At 37.8% G+C, this 20,091-nt stretch overlaps 1 protein-coding gene and 1 pseudogene across 1 annotated transcript in view; both read left to right on the top strand.

The window, feature by feature from the left end:
• The window catches only part of LOC104997410 (UDP-glucuronosyltransferase 2C1-like), a 35,078-nt gene extending 30,382 nt beyond the window's left edge, over positions 1–4,696 (top strand). Inside the window, exon 6 of the mRNA XM_010852126.1 lies at positions 3,566–4,696. Coding sequence (XP_010850428.1) covers positions 3,566–3,845 — 280 coding nt within the window. The 3' untranslated portion in view covers positions 3,846–4,696. The remainder of the gene's footprint in view (positions 1–3,565) is intronic.
• Positions 4,697–13,002: 8,306 nt separating this feature from the next.
• Positions 13,003–20,091, top strand: part of LOC104997411 — a 39,261-nt pseudogene continuing 32,172 nt past the window's right edge.

Below are 20,091 nucleotides of genomic sequence, written 5' to 3'. Positions count from 1 at the left end.
AATTAAAAGACACTTACTCCTTAGAAGGAAAGTTATGACCAACCTAGATAGCATATTGAAAAGCAGAGACATTATTTTGCCAACAAAGTTTCATCTAGTCAAGGCTATGGTTTTTCCTGTGGTCATGTATGGATCTGAGAGTTGGACTGTGAAGAAGGCTGAGTGCCAAAGAATTGATGCCTTTGAACTGTGGTGTTGGAGAAGACTCTTGAGAGTCCCTTGGACTGCAAGGAGATCCAACCAGTCCATTCTGAAGGAGATCAGCCCTGGGATTTCTTTGGAAGGAATGATGCTAAAGCTGAAACTCCAGTACTTTGGCCACCTCATGCGAAGAGTTGACTCATTGGAAAAGACTCTGATGCTGAGAGGGATTGGGGGCAGGAGGAGAAGGGGACGACAGAGGATGAGATGGCTGGATGGAATCACTGACTTGATGGACGTGAGTCTGAGTGAACTCCAGGAGTTGGTGATGGACAGGGAGGCCTGGTGTGCTGCGATTCATGGGGTCACAAAGAGTCAGACACGACTGAGTGACCGATCTCATCTGATCTGATCTGATGATGAAAAGGACATCTTTCTTTGGTGCTAGTCCTAGAAAGTCTTGTAGGTTTTCACAGAGCCATTCAACTTCAGTCTCTTCAGCTTTAGTGGCTGGGGCATAGATTTGGATTGCTGTGATGTTGAGTGGTTTGCCTTGGAAACGAATAGAGATCATTCAGCCATTTTTGCAATTGCTCCCAAGTACTGCATTTTGGACTCTTTTGCTGACTGTGAGGGCTATTCCATTTCTTCTAAGGGATTCTTGCCCATAGTATTAGATATAGTGGTCATCTGAATTAAATTTGCACATTCCAGTCCATTTTGGTTTGCTGATTCCTAGAATGTCGATATTCACTCTTGCCATCTCCTGTTTGACCACTTCCAATTTGCCTTGATTAATGGACCTAACATTTCCAGGTTCCTATGAAATATTGCTCTTTATAGTATCAGACTTTACTTTCACCACCAGAGACATCCACAAATGGGCATCGTTTCCACTTTGGGTCAGATTCTTCATTCCTTCTGGGGCTATTTCTCTGATCTTCTCCAGTAACATTTTGGACACCTACTGACCCGAACAGTGCATCTTTTGGTGTCATATCTTTTTGCCTTTTCATACTGTTCATGGAATTCTCAAGGCAGAATGCTGAAGTGGTTTGCCATTCCCTTCTCCGGTACAACAATGTGAATCCTCCATAAGTTTATATATATATATATATATATATAATCCCCTCCTTCTTGACCGTCTTCCTCTGACCTCCACCCCATCCCACGCTTTTGTGTTTTGTGGCAATCTCTTGGGTATATTCAAGTCTTTTCAACCCCATGGACTGTAGCCTGCTAGTCTCCTCTGTTGATAGGACTTTCCAGGGTTTAATACTGGCATGGATTGCCATTTCCTTCTCTAGAGGATCTCACTGACCCAGGGATCGAACGTGCATCTCCTGCTCTCCCGCATTGGCAGGGAGATTCCTTAGCACTGAGCCACCTAGGAAGCCCCAGAGTACCAGGCTGAGCTCTCTGTGTTATACAGCAAATTCTAATGGCTATCTACTCTACACATGATAGTATATATAAGTCAGTGCTACTTCCTCAATTTGTCCGACTGTGTCCCATCCCTTGCTGTGTACACAAGTTTGTCCTCTACATCTGCATTTCTATTCCTACCTTACAAATGGGGTAATAAGTACAATTTTTTTCCTAGGTTACAATATTAATATATGATATTTGTTTTTCTCCTTCTGACTTACTTCACTCTGTAAAACAGGCTGTGGGTTCCATCAATGTCTCTTAAACATCACATCTTAGATTTCTTTGCTATATTATCAGTACAATGTTATCAAAGCTTACAATGTACTTATCTTGTCCATGACCACAATTTCCAATATCACTTAGCATTAATTTCATATTTATATGGATTTAATGAACCAATTTGTGTTTTAATGGAGTATTTTGTTGACTTTTTATCTGATAAATACTTTCTGTATCTGTCTTGGAATTTCTGTTGCTGTTGTTTGTTTTCCTGAGATGTGTTCAGAGGTACTTATTCCTTAAATTTTTGTGTATTAAAAAAGGCCTGCCTTGGTTGTTTAAACCAAAGGGCAACAGGGCTTTGTTTACTTTTTTCTCATTTATAGTTCTCATCCTCAAAACTTGCTGCATGCTTTCCCATGATTTTCTACTATTTAATGTTCTGTATTCTTTATCAATGATGATTGCACTTTGGTGTGGGCGAATAACCTCCCTCCTTTACAAACCCAAGGAAATCTTGCTTCTAAGTCAGCCATTCAAAGCGTTAAGCCAAAACCGTGGTTTGGTCTTCTGTTCCTTGACAGAAGTCAGGAGGGTTAGTGTTCCAGCTATTGCCATCCTTCCATCTCACTACTGCAGGCACAGCCCTCTGCTGTTGTTGTACAGTTGCTCAGTCGTGTCTACTCTTTGCGACTCCATGAAATGCAGCACACCAGGCCTCCCTGTCCTTCACTATCTCCCAGAGTTTCCCCAAGTTCATGTTCATTTTCAGTGATGCCATCCAACCATTTCATCCTCTGATGCCCTCTTCTCTTTCTTCCCTCAATATTTTCCAGCACTGTGGACCTTCCCAGTGAGTTGTCTATTCTCATCAGATGACCAAGATACTGGAGCTTCAGCTTCAACATCAGTCCTTCCAGTGAATATTCAGGGTTGATCTCCCTTATGATTGACTGGTTTGATCTCCTTGCTGTCCAAAGGACTTTCAGGAGTCTTTTCCAGCACCATAGTTGAAAGCATCAGTTATTTGGCATCTGACTTCTTTATGGTCCAACTCTCACAATGGTATGGGACCATTAGGAAGACTATAGCCTTGACTATTTAGATCTTTGTTGGCAGAGCAATGTTTCTGGTTTTCAACACACAGCCCTCTTTAGCCTGAGGCAAAAATGCCAGCATCTATTCAGTCTCAGGCCCTATTTCTTGCCTAGAAGATCACATGAAGCTTTTTTGCTTTCATCTGAAATGTCAGGACCATGAAGATCACATACTTGAATCATTTCCTATTACTGCTGAAGTCTAATTAATACTGACACTCCAGACCAAACCTGGGGAAGAGTGAAGGAGTGGGGAAAGGGTTCCTTTTTCATAGACCTTCCCTTCCATGCTGCTTCCTACACTATTATATTCCCAATGCCACACTCAGCAAGTTAGATCAAAATTCTGTATTCTCAAGCTACATATTCTATTAATCCATTCTTATTTCTATGCTTTGAGAATGCTATTTTCAATTGGAAATTATTTCCTCTCCTACCTCCAATAATTGCTGAGACTGTAAAGCATCCAACAGATTCCAGCCAATGGACCATCATATCTAGAAATATCTCAAGAGGAAACAATTTTCTTAAGCCTTTCATATTCTTGGTGATATAAATTATGACACAACTTACCATATAATTAATTATGCAATATATTTTTAATAATATATATGTGTTTTAGGTGTATCATGTCCTTAACAAACTTTACAGGTTGTTATTTATATATTAAATTTTAGCTATAAAGAGAATGCTATGAAGTTATCAAGAATCCACCATGATCAACCTGTAAAACCCCTGGACCGAGCAGTCTTCTGGGTTGAGTTTGTCATGCGCCACAAAGGAGCCAAGCACCTTCGACCAGCTTTCCATGACCTCAACTGGTTCCAGTACCACTCTTTGGATGTGATTGGCTTCCTGCTAGCCTGTGTGGCAACTGTTGCATTCCTGGTCACTAAATGTTGCCTGTTTTGTTACTGGAAGTTTGGTAAGACTGCAAAGAAGAAAAAGATAGAGTAGTCTCTTCTGCCTTTCTTTTTTTTAATAATTGGGCTAGAAACTTTGACAGAATCCATCTGAATAATCCAGCCACTGATTTGAAAAGATTTCTCTCCTCTTCATCTGGATTCTTGTCCAGTCTTCAACTTATCAAGACAAAGATCAAAGATTCACTCCAGAAATAAGCCACATGATTCAGAATTAAGGTTTAAAATAATCTATTCTTTAAAAAGATATGACAAATGAATAAACATATGAAAATTTAACAGTTAAAGTTTAGTGCTTTCCTTTGTTCATTGCTTTCAGTTCAACCAGTTGAGATGCTGGTGAGGCCTCAGGAACATAATGATAAATCCTATTTCCATACTGATCAGGTTGAATATTTCTTAAATATCTAACATAATTTTGGGTTCAATACTCAATAATTATTTCATATTCTCTAAGAAATATTTAAGAACTAATGCAGAACACACTCTAGCCAGAGCTTCTTTGCCAGTCAAGAATATCAGAAGACTGACAGGATTTCTACTCTGCTGTAAAGCACATTTTACATCATCAATTTCCTTTCATATCACACATTAGACTTTGTCCCCTTTGGAATACAAAATACTGTTTTTTTTTTTTTCCAAGACTATCCTTCATTTGGATATTAATAATGATAGTACTTCATTTGTATTTTAACACTTCTTGGCTTCAGAGAACTAGCTGATTATTGTATGTTTTCATGGTTATTCGTACGATGGGCCAAAGTAAATGATTTGAATTTAATGCCCACTCTTTTAAACTAACTTAAATACAATAAGGCTGTATATTGTCATTCTGCTTATTTAACTGTATGTAGAGTGCATCATGCGAAATGCTGGCCTGGACAAGCAGGAATCGAGATTGCCGCAGAAATATCAACCTCAGGTGATACACAGATGATACCCGTCTAATGACAGAAAGTAAAAAGGAACTAAAGAGGTTTTTGATGAGGGTAAAAGAGGGAAAAGCTGGCTTAAAGCTGAGCATTAAAAAAAAATGAAAATCATGGCACCTGGTCCCATCATTTCATAACAAATAGAAGGAGGAAAAGTGGAAACTGCTTTCTTATCCTCCAAAATCACTGTGGATGCTGACTGTAGCCATGAAATTAAAAGATGCTTGCTCCTCAGAAGAAAAGCTATGACAAACCTAGACAGTGTGTTCAAAAGCAGAGATACCACTTTGCAGACAAAGGTCTATGTACTCAAAGTTATCCTTTTTCCTGTATATTTATGAGAGTTGGACCAAGAAAGCCCAGCAGTGAAGAATTGATGCCTTAAAATTGTAGTGCTGGAGAAGACTCTTGAGGGTCCTTTGAACTGCAAGGAGATCAAACCAGTCAATACTAAAGGAAATCAACCGTGAATATTCACTGGAAGGACTGATGCTACCATTGAATCTCCAATACTTTGGCCACCTGATAAGAAGAGTTGATTCACTGGGGAAGACCCTGCTTTTGGAAGAAGGAGGTGGTGGAGGATGGGATGGTTAGATAGCATCACTGACTCAATGGACATAAATTTGAGAAAACTCTGGGAGATAGTGAGGGCTTCCCTAGTGGGTTACCAGTAAAGAAAATGCTTACCAATGCAGAAGACTCTCATTTGATCCCTGACCCAGGAAGATCCCTCAGAGGAAGAAATGGCAACCCACTCCAGTATTCTTGCCTGGGAAATCCCATAGACAGAGGAGCCTGACAGGCTACATTCCAGGGGATCACAAAGAGTTGGACCTGACTTAGCAACTAAACAACTGGGAGATAGTGAAGGACAGAATAGACTGGTGTGCTGCAGTCCACGGGGTCACAAAGAGTCAGATACCAACAACTATATCAAAAGTTTACTTAACTTGAATCCTACATTAATTTTATTTACAATATAAATATTTGCAAAGAAGAAAAAAACTGTTTAGAGTTGCACTGCAGACACTTTGGACAGAAAATGCACTTCCCATAAATGCTGCTTTTTTGGGGATGATTTCTCCTTCAGAAATTCAGGAGTTAATCCAGTTCTTTCTTTCTTTTATTTTGTCTCAATATTTCTCCTGGTCCTCTCATGAGCTGTACTGTGACTACTATACTAAGCACAAGTATCTAGGCATCTTACTAACTAGCATCAGCCTGAAATCTGCAGCAAATATGAAAACATAAATTGAATTTTAATAAAACAAACATGTCTCTAAAAATAGAATGTTCTCTTTTTTATCCTTCTCTAATCCTATAGGTGAATATGGGGAGTTCTGGCCATGATTTTGTCTTGAAATTCCATCAAATTTTCCATTAAAAAAAATCTCTTCCTTTCTTTTCTAAAAGTCTATCTTCAATACGCTTGCCAATAATTTGCCCTTGACGTCAAAAAAGTTATTCAGTCTAACTCAGATGATGTTATCTATTAACCAAGTTCAGTAAATGATTCACCATGAACTTTGACATCTATAAATCAAGTTAGACCTAAAATAACTAAATACAAATGTAAGTCTACCAAATATAAAAACTGAACAAATATAACACTATCAGAATAGATATAAATGATTTGGGCAATTACTGTCTTTTACAGATATGAGAACAAGGTAATCATAATTTATTATTAGTTGGGGAATTAACTGTAAAGAAATAGAGGAGCTAAAAATATATTTTCTCAATTTTATGAGGCTTTGAATAATTAAATAATTATATTACTTTAAGGAATAGAACTTAAAAATGCAAGCACTGATGTTGCTAAAGACATAATGCATGTAATTAAAGCAGTAATACACCATAAACCTAAATCATATATTAGCAATATGATAATATCCTTTCCTATAATAGTCTTTAAATCATAGTTTAATCTTTGGTCATTTTATGCCAAACTCAAGATATATCTTCATTTTTTATCAATATGCAATGATGTTAACATAAAGGAGTTTAAGTAACTCAGGATTTAGAGACTTTATTTCTGAATTTTCTGAGTTTATTAAAAAAGATTACTCTGACAACTAAATGCATATATTCTATCTTGTAGGGACCAAAGCTTTTCTTAAACCATAATATTTACCTATTTGTGTCATCTATATATCATTATGGGGTTTCCCAGGTGGTGTCAGTGGTTAAGAACCTGCCTGCCAATGCAGGAGACATAAAAGACATGGGTGTGATCCATGGGTCAGAAAAGATTCCCTAGAGGAGGGTATGGCAATCCACTCCAGTATTCTTGCCTGGAGAACCCCATGGACTAAGGAACCTGGCTGGCTACAGTCCACAAGGGCCCAATGACTCAGATATGACTGAAGAGACTTAGCACATCTATACATGATTAAAATCATTGTATTAAAAATCTGATAATAATTTTAGGTATACAAAGGCTAAATCTTTGTAATAGGTTACATTTCTCTAGTTTAAGTACTAATAAACATTACTTTTGGAGTTTATGACCTCTGGCTCTTATAGTTAAAGTAATATGCTTTAAAATATCTTTTAAGAGGGATGGTATGGGGAGGCAGGTGGGAGAGGGGTTCAGGATGGAGAACATGTGTACACCTGTGGCGGATTCATGTTGATGTAAGGCAAAACCAATACAATATTGTAAAGTAATTAGCCTCCAATTAAAATAAATAAATTTATATTAAAAAATAAAATAAAATATATTTTAAACTCTTTAACAATTCATATGTGATTATATTATGTAGTCCTGCTCAAGTTTTTCTGGATCATGATAATCTAAAATACTATAGGTAGATGCAAGCTTTTTGTTCATGTGTGTACATTCATATATATATATATATATATATATGAACACAGAATCAGGTTCTATATGTTATAAAAAATGTTATTCACGCAGTGTTATACTTTGATTATTAAATTTACTTGCCTTTATGATAAGGGAAGTGTTTGTTTCCATTATGTTCTATATATTTTACCAAAGATAATAAGTCACCTGCTTACTGAAGTCTAACATATTGCCTAAATTAATGGGAGTATCAACGGTAATATTCTAAATGGTAATAGAGTTGGAATTTAGAAGGATCTGCTGCCTATGGAGCAGAAAACATAAATTTTGCAGTGTACATGAATTGCTACCTGCCGGGAACCACCATGGGAGATCCCACCCATGACAAAGGTCATGCGGAGAAGACCTGACAGGCAAAGGCGGATCAGGACTCAAAGGATTCCCTGGACCTTTTCGAGCACCTACCCAGAAACCAAAATCTGTCTGTCTACTGTTTACTATATTATGCCTTTCAACCACTCTTCTGATATTAGCAGGGGGCTATCCCTGACCACCTTTCTCTGGAGAAAATCAACTTAGGGCTCTAAGTTGATAAGTCTCCTGGGCATGAAAGGAATATTTCTGTTCTAACCCGTCTGTTGGCATTCTAGCTTGCTTGACAGGTTTTTCCTTACTCTTACAACTAACACACATGATTGTTCACAACTTCCCAACCATGAAAGGCATGAGAAGCCTAAACATTCTAAAAGTCCTAATGGGCATAAAGCCCATTATTATTAGAATAGTACTGGTAAAGGGCTTCATTATTGGGCCAATGCTTGCTGCCAAGTTCCCATATCCCTTGTCCATTGTGCACCTGGGAGTGCATTAGTTAATGTAGTTGGAATGTAAGAAAAACAAGTAGTAGCCTTGGTATTAACCACATCAGACCTTTGAGCTAATAAGTTCTTTCTTTGTTGTGACTCACGCACCTTTGTTCCGTGAGAATGTAACTCTGTTTAGTACTTTCTGAGGCTGACACAGATTAGAAATATAAAGAAAAAACACTTCAAGGGAAAACAAGTTTTCTGGTTGATCAACCTTTATTTAAAAAAGGGTCATAAAATGTCAACAGGCCTCCAGGCCAGAAGATAATGTACATAGCATAAGACCCTTGTTTATGGAAAGGCATACAGAAAAAAATCCTGGTTTTGATAAGGGCAAAACTGCTGGAGTGTTTGGGCTGTCTCTGCATGACCTTGCATCTTTCACTTCCCTCTATGTACAAGTCAGGGTATAAAAGCACCTTTTGAAAATAAAGTTACGGGCCTCGCTCACTGAAGCTTGGCCTCCCCGTGTCATTCATTAACTGATGCCGTCCATCCTGAGGGTACCCTTGGATCCTGCTGGGGCTGGACCCCAACAGCTACCTACCATTTTCTGCTTTTCAATTTTATTTTTTCCCCAGGTTCTTTGCCTCTGAATCTCATTCCAGCTCTGCCATGGTTCTAGATTTTTTCTCTAAACTTTGCCAAACAGGCTGAGATTCTAATTCTCATTGTCAGTTACTGCCACCCACTTTCTCTACAAAAAAAAAAAAATAGTCCTTCATATATTTAGATGTAATTCCCTCATATATGATATCAACAGTCCATATGACACCATGAAATTCAGACATCAACCTTTCACAGTTAATGCAATATTCAGATGTAAACCATTATTCTTCACGGAGGGAAGCCACCTGAGCTGTGTAAGAGCCCTCCATAATGATGCAAATCTCAGCAGGAATCTACAAGTCTTCCCATCCACAGTGAAAAGTTTAATTCCATGTGTATAATATTTCATAAAGAAAGGTTATTTCTACAAGCTGTCTATAGTGGTTGAGAAGTTTTATATTAGGGGCTATAAATACTTCCATTTCCTCAGTACTTTTAACAAAATATAAAATCTGTTTAAATCTGAACTCATAATAACAGATAGTAAAGAGGACTTAAGGAGCCACTTGATGAAGGTGGAAGAGTGAAAGAGGCAGCTTAAAACTCATTAAAAAAATCTAGGATCATGGCATCCAGTCCCAACACGTCATGGCAAATAGATGGGGAAAAAGTGGAAACAGTGACAGATTTTATTTTCTTGGGCTGGAAAATCACTGCAGACCGTGACTGCAGCCACGAAGTTAAAAGATGATTGTTCCTTGAGAGGAAAGCTATGACAAACCTGGTGGGATTTGTGGTTTAGGTGCTAAGTCGTGTCTGTCTCTTGTGACCCCAAGCCAGTCTCCTCTGTCCATGGGATTCTCCAGGTGAGTATATAGGAGTGGGTTGCCAGTTCCTTCTCCAGGGTGTCTTCCTGACCCAGGGATCGAACCTAGGTCTCCTGCATTGCAGGCAGATTCTTTACCAACCACACTATGAAGGAAGCCCATGACAAACCTAAACAGAGCATTAAAAAGTGGAGACATCACTTTGCTGATAAAGGTCTCTATAGTCAAGGTTATGGTTTTTCCAGTAGTCATGTATGGATGTGATATTTGGAGTATAAAGAAGGCTGAATGCTGAAGAATGAATGCTTTCTAACTGTAGTGCTGGTGAAGATTCTTGAGAAACCATTGGACAGCAAAGAGATCAAACCAGTCAATCCTAAAGGAAATCAACCCTGAATATTCATTGGAAGGATTGATGCAGAAGCTGAATCTCAAATACTTCGGCTACCTGATGTGAAAAGCTGACTCTCTGGAAAGTTTGAAGGCAAGAGGAGTATGGAGTGACAGAAGATGAGATGGTTGATTGGCATCACTAAATCAGTGGACATGAGTTTGGGCAAAGTCTAGGAGATAGCGAAGAACAGTGATGCCTGGCATGCTGCAATTCATGGGGTTGCAGGAGTCAGACACAACTGCTCAACTGAACAACAACATCACCTCACACCACTCAGAATGGCTATCATCAAAAAATCTACAAGTAATAAATGTTGGAGAAAGAATGAAGAAAAGGGAGCCCTCTTGCACTGTTGGTTGGAATGCAAATTGGTATAGCCACATGGAGAACAGTAAAGATATTCCCTAAAATACTAAAAATAGAACTACCAGAAGATCAGCAATTCCTAACTGGTCATGTACTCTAAGAAAGCCATATGTCAAAAAGATATATGCACCTCAAATGTCATTTCAGTACTATTTATTAATGCAATAGCCAGAACATAGAAGTGACATAAATGTCCATCAGCAGATAAATGAATAACATATATTAATGCATACATGTGGAATCTGAAAAAAAAAAGGTACAGATTAATCTATTTGCAGGACAAGGGTATAGATGCAGACATAGAGTACAGATATGTGGACTTGGGAGAGGGAATGAATTGGGAGATTGGGTTTGACATATATAACCTACCATGTGCAAAACAGATAAATGGTAGAAACCTGCTGTATAGTTTATGGAGCTCTGCTTGTTGCTCTTTGGTGACTTAGATGGTGGGATGGGGATTCACAAAGAGGTCCAAGAGGGAGGGTACATATGTATACGTACACCTGATCACTTTGTTGTACAACAGAAACTAACACAACAATGTAAAGCAGCTATACACTAATAAAAGATCTGGTAAAAAAAAAAAAAAAACTATCACCGTTTATGGAAAACATGATACTACACATAGAAAATCCTAAAGATGATGCACAAAACTACTAGATCTCATGAATGAATTTGGTAAGTAAACAGGATACAAAATTAATACAGAAATTTGTTGTATTTCTATACACCAGCAATGAATGATCAGAAAGAAATTAAAGAAAAAAAATCCCCATTACCATTTCATCAAAAAGAATAAAATATCTAGGAATAATCGTACCAAGGAAGCCAAAGACCTGTGCTCTGAACAGGATAAGACCCTGATGAAATAAATCAAAGATGACACAATCAGATGGAAATATATACCATAGTCTTGAATTGGAAGAATCAATATTATCAAAATTTCTACCGTACTCAAGGCAATCTACAGATTCAATGCAATCCCTACCAAATTACCAATGGTATTTTTTATAAACTAACACAATTAAAAAAAAATTATGGAGACACAAAAGACCCTGAATGGTGAAAGCAATTTTGAGAAAGAAAAACAAAGGTGGAGGAATAAGCTCTCCCAGACTACACTACAAAGCTATAGTCAACAAGGCAGATGGTACTGGCACAAAACAGATATAGATCACTGGAACAGAATAGAAAGTCCAGAAATAAACCCACAGACTTATATTCAATTAATCTCTAACTGTGGAGAAAAAAACAGGATCTTCAATAGGTGGTGCTGGGAAAACTGGAAAGATATATGTAAAAGAATGAAAGTAGAACATTATTTAACATCATATACAAAAATTAACTCAAAATGGATTAAGGACCTAAATGTAAGACCAAAACATTCTTTGAATAAATCACAATAATATCCTTTTTGATTCATTTCCAAGAGTATTGGAAATGAAAACTAAACTAACAAATGGGATCAAATTAAACTCAAAAGCTGTTGCACAGCAAAGCAGAACATAAGCAAAATAGGAAGGCAACCTCAGAGTGGGAAAAAATATTTACAGATGAATAAATTGACAAGGGATTAATCTCCAAAATATTGCATCAACACAGATAGACCTGAAAGTGATCATACTAAGTGAATAAGGAATACAGAGAAAGATAACTATCACATTGCTTATATGTGCAATCTAAAAAAAGAAAAAAGAACTTATTTACAAAACAAAAACAGATACACACTAAAAACAAACTTATGGTTACAAAATGGGCAAGGTAGGGGGAAAAATAAATTGGGAGTTTGGATTAGCAGATATAGACTACTATATTTAAAGTAGTTGAACCAACAAGGACTTACTATACTTATTATAAACCACAGGAAATTCTGCTCAATATTCTGTAACAACATGAATGTGAAAAGAATTTTGAAAAGAGCAGATATATGTATATGTATAACTGAATCACTTTGCTGTACACCTGAAACTAACACATTGTTAATCAACTATAATCCAGTATAAAATTAAAAATAAAATAAATCTCCTTGCCTTAACATCTCTTAAAGTGTGCGTATTTCCAGCATTAAGTGATGATCTCTTCTGTACCTAAAATATCTAGAAGAGTTATCAGTAAAAAAAAAAAAAAACACTATAGAGATCTTCCTGTTCAAATGATCTTAAAAATAAAACCAGAAAAAATATTCCAAAAAATCTAGCCCTAATAGAATATGCAATCACATAATCTCAGATTTTAAAATATTACTTAGAAATTATTATGGATTTGTGTGTAAGCCTGAGTAAATATTTCCTAACTCAGTGTATTGTGTTTTATCAAGTTTTTTTTTCACTTCAAAGCAGTTGCTTTCCATTTTAGTCCATTATACAAAGTACACATTTCAAAGTTCAGCCCAATCTACTATGAACTCATTGGAATTGTTAAGGGGAGATCTTTGGATTGTGAGTTTCATGCATTTGGTTTAAGATTTAATTCAAGCAAGAGTTAACCATGAAGACTGTGAAAGGCTTCTGCATCCTTTTCATGCTGCATCTATGTTTCCTTGACTCCGGGAGGACGGGCAAAGTTCTTGTATGGCCTGCGGATTTTAGTCACTGGATTAATTTACAAGTTATTCTAGAAGAGCTTCACCTTCGTGGTCATGAGATAACTGTCCTGGTACCTTCACAAAATCTTGCAATTGATCATACCAAGATTCCCTATCATGTGGAGATCCTCCATATTTCAGTAACTAAAGAAACTTTGATAGAAGAGCTCAATACCATTCTCTATGAAGAAACTTTTGAACTGCCAAAACTCTCATGGTGGGAAATGCAAATAAAACTGGCAGACTTAGAGAGAAAATTTTTATTAATAAACAGAAGAGTGTGTGACAGTGCTATCACAAACAAGGAGTTACTCAGCAGGCTACAGGCAGCCAAGTTTGATGTCTGTATTGCCGATCCTTTAAGTTTTTGTGGGGAATTGGTGGCTGAACTCCTGAATATTCCATTTATATTCACTTTTCGGTTTTTCTGTGCGAATGTCATTGAAAGACTGTGTGCTGGGCTTCCTATGCCTTCTTCATATGTTCCTGGTATCACATCAAGACTGACAGACAAGATGACTTTTATACAGAGGCTGGAGAACTGGTTACTGTATACAGTGAGTGACATGATATATTCCTAATATGTATTTCCGGAATGGGATGAATATTACAGCAAGGTTTTAGGTAAGAATAATATGTATATAATAAATATTCTTATATTCTATAAATAATGTAAACATTTATCTAACTGTATGAAAACTTACAAATGCTATTTTAGGGTGGCTACACTGTTTTGAATGTAAAAACTAATAACACTCTAATTTTTTTTGTTGTTGTTTTGTGTTATATGATTGAATAATGATAACATTCCATCTTCTAGAGGATCTTCCCAACCCAGAGATCGAACCCAGGTCTCCTGCATTGCAGGTTGATTCTTTACCATCAGAGTCACCAGGGGAACCCTGGTATATATCCAAGAAGGAATATTCTCTATATTTAAGCTTAAGTTTTTGGAGTGTCTGGAAAACCCAAATCTGACAGTGTGCTTAATTTCCATAACCTTGGACTACTCTTGCGTTCTGCTTCTCCTTTTTCACAACCTGATTTATTTCTGATTAACCTGTTCTTCTTAAGGCTTTATATTTGTATTCTATGAAAGAATAGTTAATTGATGACCAGGTTTGCAATGTGGTGAGCATGAAACTAGAAAATAAATAATGTAGTTTGGTTTCATTTGTTCTTGTCTCCAAAAGTGTAAAAACAAAAGAAGATTTTTTTTTTTTTCCTATAGGACCATGCTTCTAGATTTTTTAACTCACTTTAGTGTTTTGTTCTTCTTCTATTTAAGGTTAGAGCTCATTAGAGGTCAACTAGTGACTTTTGACCCTGAGCACAAATTTTTTCTCTATTTTAGCAAGCCCATGTACCTCTTCTATTTTGCTTTTGACTAATTTATTTTTTATTATGTTTATGTGATTATGATAAGGAAGTTTTGCATAAGAGGTAACTTATCTTTGAGAAAACAGTACCTTTCATATATTATTTAGTTAGATTTTTTTTGAGGTATTATTAACATGCAACATTGTATTAGTTTCAGATTGTGACAAAAAATTAGTCAATAGTCAACCTAGAATAGTATGGAAGATTTCATTTGAGCCAATCTGAGGATTATAACCCTGGAGAAAATCTGTCAGGAAGCTCTGAGGAATGCTCTGCCCATTAGAAGTTAAAGAACTGTCATATAAGTTTTTGAGGGAAGGGGTTATACATGAAAGAGTTATACATCAGAACATTATATTGCCAGTTTATGTAGTCCTAAAAAGTGAGTGGTGGGTCACTGTGACCCCTTAAAAGATTAAGGAAAGAATGTTAGCTTTTAATGAGTTAGGTTGCTGGTGCCAGGAGGAAATTAGTTTTTCTGTAGAGTAAACTTCCCTGTGTCTTCTGAGGGGATCTAGTTAATGTATAATGCAGAAGCACATTGTACACTAAAACAGGGAGTGCCGGGCAGTGGCTCAACTGGTAGAAAAATTTTCATGCAAAATTTTGCTTCTCCAGACTTAAAATAATTTTGTTTCAACACAGGTATACAACAAAATGATTAGATATTTGCACCTATTGTGAAATAATCACCAAATAACTCTAGATAATATCCATCACTACACATAAATACAAATGGTATTTATTTGAAAACTCTTAATTTCTACTTTTGTTATTTTTGAGATTGGACCCAAGTACTGCATTTCACACACTTTTCTTGACTATGAGGAACACTCCCATTTCTTCCAAGTTATTCTTGCCCATGGTAGTAGATACAGTGGTCATCTGAATTAAATTCACCCACTCCAGTTCATTTTAGTTCACTGATTCCTAAAATGTCTATGTTCACTCTTGCTATCTCCTTTTTGATCACTTCCAATTTATGTTGACTTGTGGGCTGAACATTCCAGGTTCCTATGCAATATTCTCTTACAGCATCAGACTTTACTTCTGTCACCAGTTACATCTAAACCTGGACATTATTTTTGCTTTCGCTCCATCTCTTCATTGTATCTGGAGTTATTTCTCCACTCTTCTCCAGTAGCATATTGGGCATCTACCGTCCTAGGGATTTCATCTTTCAGTGTCATATCTTTTTGCCTTTTCATACTGTTCGTGGGGTTCTCAAGGCAAGAATGCTGAAGTGATTTGGCATTGTCTTCTCCAGTGTACCAGATTTTGCCAGAACTTTCTGCTGTGACCCACTCGTCTTGGGTGGCCCTACACGGCATGGCTCACAGTTTCATTGAGTTAGACAAGGCTGTGGTCCATGTGATCAGTTTGGTTAGTTTTCTGTGTTTTTCATTGTGGTTTTCATTCTGTCTGCCGTCTGATGAAAAAGATAAGAGGCTTATGCAAGTTTTCTGATGGGAGAGCCTGTTGTGGGGGAACCGGTTTTGTTCTGATGGGCAGGGCCATACTCAGTGAATCTTTAATCCAATTTTCTGCTGATGAGCGGGGCTAGGTTCCTTCCCTGTTGTTTGGCCTGAGGCCAACTTTCAACCCATGCCTCCACCAGAGACTCTTGGACACTCAAAAGCAAGTCTGGCTCGGTCTCCCACTGGCCTCCAAAGTCAAATTCCCTGTGGGTTCTCAGTTACATTGCCAGATTCCCAGATTGGAAAATCTGTTCTAAGAAAATCTGAACTTTCTTAACAGTGTGGGAAAATCTTTAGTATAATTGTTCTGCAGTTTGTGGGTCATCTGCTCAGCGGCTCTATGGTGGGGCTAATGACGACCTCCACCATGAGGCTCAGGCCTCTCATTGGATAATCCAGACCTGCTGCAGTTAGATTCCCTGTCCCCACAGGAGGCCACTGCTGACCTATACCTCTGCAGGAGATACTCAAACAATCAAAGGTAGGTCTCGCTCAGTCTCTATGGGACATCTGGGTCTTGGTGTGCACAAGAGTTTGTTTGAGTCCTCCAAGCATCTCTGGTGAGTATGAGGTTTGATTATAAAGACAATTTTACCCCTCCTACCATCTTATTGAGGCTTCTCCTTTGCCCTTGGAATTGGGATATCTTTTTTTTTTTGGTGGAATCCAACATTCTGTCCGTGGTTGTACAGCAGCTAGTTGCAACTTTGGAGTTCACACAGGAGAAGATGAGCACATGACCTTTTAGTCTGCCATCTTGTTTGTTGATGTCCTTTTCATCATAAGGGACTGGAAGGCAAAAGCAGGAAGTCAAGAGATAGCTGGAGTAACAGGCAAATTGACTATGGAGTACAAAATGAAGCAGGGAAAAGGCTAACAGAGTTTTGTCAAAAGAAGGCAATGGTCATAGCAAACACCCTCCTCAACAGCATAAGAGAAGTCTCTAGATGTGGACATCACCAGATGGTCAACACCAAAATCAGATTGATTATATTCCTTGGAGTTGAAGATGGAGAAGAACTATACAGTCAGCAAAAACAAGACAGGAAGTTGATTCTGGCTCAGACCATGAACTCCTTATTACCCAATTCATACTTTAATTAAAGAAAGTAGAGAAATCCACTGGACCATTCAGGTATGACCTAAATCAAATCCAGTGTGATTATACAGTAGAAACGACAAATAGATTTAAAGAATGAGATCTGATAGACAGAGTTCCTGACGAACTAAGGATGGAGGTTCATAACATTGTACAGGAGGCAGTGATCAAGACTATCTCCAAGAAAAAGAAATGCAAAAGGCAAAATGTCTGAGGAATCCTTACAATTAGCTGACAAAAGAAGAGAAGCTAAAGGCAAAGGAGAAAAGGAAAGATATATTCATCTGAATGCAGAGTTCCAAAGAATAGCAAGGAGAGATAAGAAAATCTTCCTAAGTGATCAGTGCAAAGAAATAGAGAAAGACAATACAATGGGAAAGACTAGAGATCTATTCAAGAAAATTAGAGATACCAAGGGAAATTTTCATGCAAAGATGGGCACAATAAAGGACAGATATGGTATGGACCTAATAGAAGCAGAAGATATTAAGAAGAGGTGGCAAGAATACACAGAAGAACTGTATAAAAAACATCTTCATGACCCAGATAACCATGATGGTGTGGTCATGCACATAGTCAGACATCCTGGAGTCTGAAGTTAAGTGGGCCTTAGGAAGCATCACTACAAACAAAGCTAGTGGAGGTGATGAAATTCCAGCTGAGCTATTTCAAGTCCTAAAAGATGATGCTGTGAAAGTGCTGCACTCAATATACCAGCAAATTTGGAAAAATCAGCATTGGCAACAGGACTCAGAAAGATCAGTTTTCATCCCATTCCCAAAGAAAGGCAATGCCAAAGAAAGCTCAAACTACCACACAATTGCACTCATCTCACATGCTAGCAAAGTAATGCTGAATATTCTCAAAGCCATGCTGCAACACTGTGGATGTTCAAGCTGGATTTAGAAAAGGGCAAAGAACCAGAGATCAAATCGTCAACATCTGCTGGATCGTAGAAAAATTGAGAGCTCCAGAAAAACATCTAGTACCACTTTATTGCAATGTCAAAAACTTTGACTGTGTGGATTACAAAATAATGGAAAAATTCTTCAAGAGATGGGAATACCAGACTATCTTACCTAACTCCTGCAAAGCTTGTATGGAGGTCAAAAGGAACAGTAAGAACTGGAAATGGAACAACAGACTGGTTCCAAATAGGGAAAGGAGTACATCAAGGCTGTATATCCTCTCCCTGGCTTATTTTCATGATGGAGAATACATCATGAAAAATGCCAGGGTGGATGAAGCACAAGCTGGAATCTAGATTGCCAAGAGAAATACCAATAACCTCAGATATGCAAATGACACCACCCTTATGGTAGAAAGTGAAGAGGAACAACAGAGACTTGATGAAGGTGAAAAACTGGTTTAACACAACATTCAAAAAATGAAGATCATGGCATACGGTCCCATCACCAATGAAAAAAGATGGGGAAAACAACGGAAAGAGTGAGAGACTTTATTTTCTTGGGCTCCAAAATCACTGCAGATAATGATTGCAGCCATGAAATTAAAAGACCTTTCACTTTGGAAGAAAAGCTGTGACAAACCTAGACAGCATATTAAAAAGCAGAGACATTACTTAGGCAGCAAAGATCCATATAGTCAAAACTATGGTTTGACCAGTAATTTTATATTGATTCAACAGTTGGACCATAAAGAAGGCTGATCATGGAAGAACTGATCCTTTTGAACTGTGGTGTTGGAGAAACATCTTGAGACTCCCTTAGACTGCAAGGAGATCAAACCAGTCAATCCTAAAGGAAATCAATCCTTAAGATTCATTGGAAGGACTGATGCTGAAGCTGAAGCTCCAATATTTTGGCCACCTGATGTGAAGAACCGACTTACTAGAAAAGATCCTGATGCTGGGCAAGATTTAAGGCAGGAGGAAATGGGAATGACAGAGGACCAGCTGTTTGGATGGGACTACCGTCTCAGTGGACATGAGTTTGAGCAGGCTCCAGGAGATGATGAAGGATAGGAAAGCCTGGATTGCTGTAGTCCATGGTGCCACGAAATGTAGAACATGAATGAGTGACTGAACAAGAACAATAACCACACTGCAGACATAGAGTTTCCAAATATTTTTTCTATTTTCATAGGCTGCCTTCTTGTTTGTTGATCATTTCTCTTACTGTGCAGTGTGCAGCAGCCGCTAGTTGAAAGAAGTTCACCTAGTTCATTTTTTTATATTGTTACTTATACTTTCAGTTCAGTTCAGTAGCTCAACCATGTCTTATTCCTTGAAACCCCATGGATAGCAGCATTCCAGGCTTCCCTGTACATCACCAACTCCCTTAGCCTACACAAACTCACGTCCATAGGGTCAGTGATGCCATCCAACCATCTCATCCTCTATCATCCACTTCTTCTCCTGCCTTCAGTCTTGCCCAGCATCAGGTTCATTTCCAGTGAGTCAGTTCTTTGCATCAGGTGGCCAATGTATTGGAGCTTCAGCTTCAGCATCACTTCTTCCAATGAATATTCAGGACTGATTTCTTTTAGGAATGATGGGTTTGATCTCCTTGCAATCCAAGGTACCCTCAAGAGTTTGTTCCAACAGCACAGTTCAAAAGCATCCATTCTTCAGTGCTCAGTTTTCTTTACAGTCCAAATCCATTCATACATGACTACCGGAAAAACCATAGCTTTGATTAGATGGCCCTTTATCAGAAAAGTAATGTCTCTGGAATTTAATATGCTGTCTAGGTTGTTCATAACTTTTCTTGCAATGAGCAAGCATCTTTTAACTTCATGGCTGCATCCATGATCTACAGTGATTTAGGAGCTCCCCAAAATAAAGTCTCTCAGTGTTTCCATTGTTTCACCATCAATTTGTCATTAAGTCATGGGACCAGATGCTATGATCCTCATTTTTTGAATATTGAGTTTTAAGACAACTTTTTTACTCTCCTCATTCATTTTCATCAAGAGGATCCTCAGCTACTGTTGGCTTTCTGCCAGGATAGTGGTGTCATCTGCACATCTGA

The sequence above is a fragment of the Bison bison genome, unplaced genomic scaffold (genome assembly GCF_000754665.1).
Source record: "Bison bison bison isolate TAMUID 2011002044 unplaced genomic scaffold, Bison_UMD1.0 scf7180017864308, whole genome shotgun sequence".
Classification (NCBI taxonomy): Eukaryota; Metazoa; Chordata; class Mammalia; order Artiodactyla; family Bovidae; genus Bison; species Bison bison.
The sequence above is the reverse complement of the archived record's forward strand: the minus strand, read 5'-3'. Positions and strand labels throughout refer to the sequence as shown.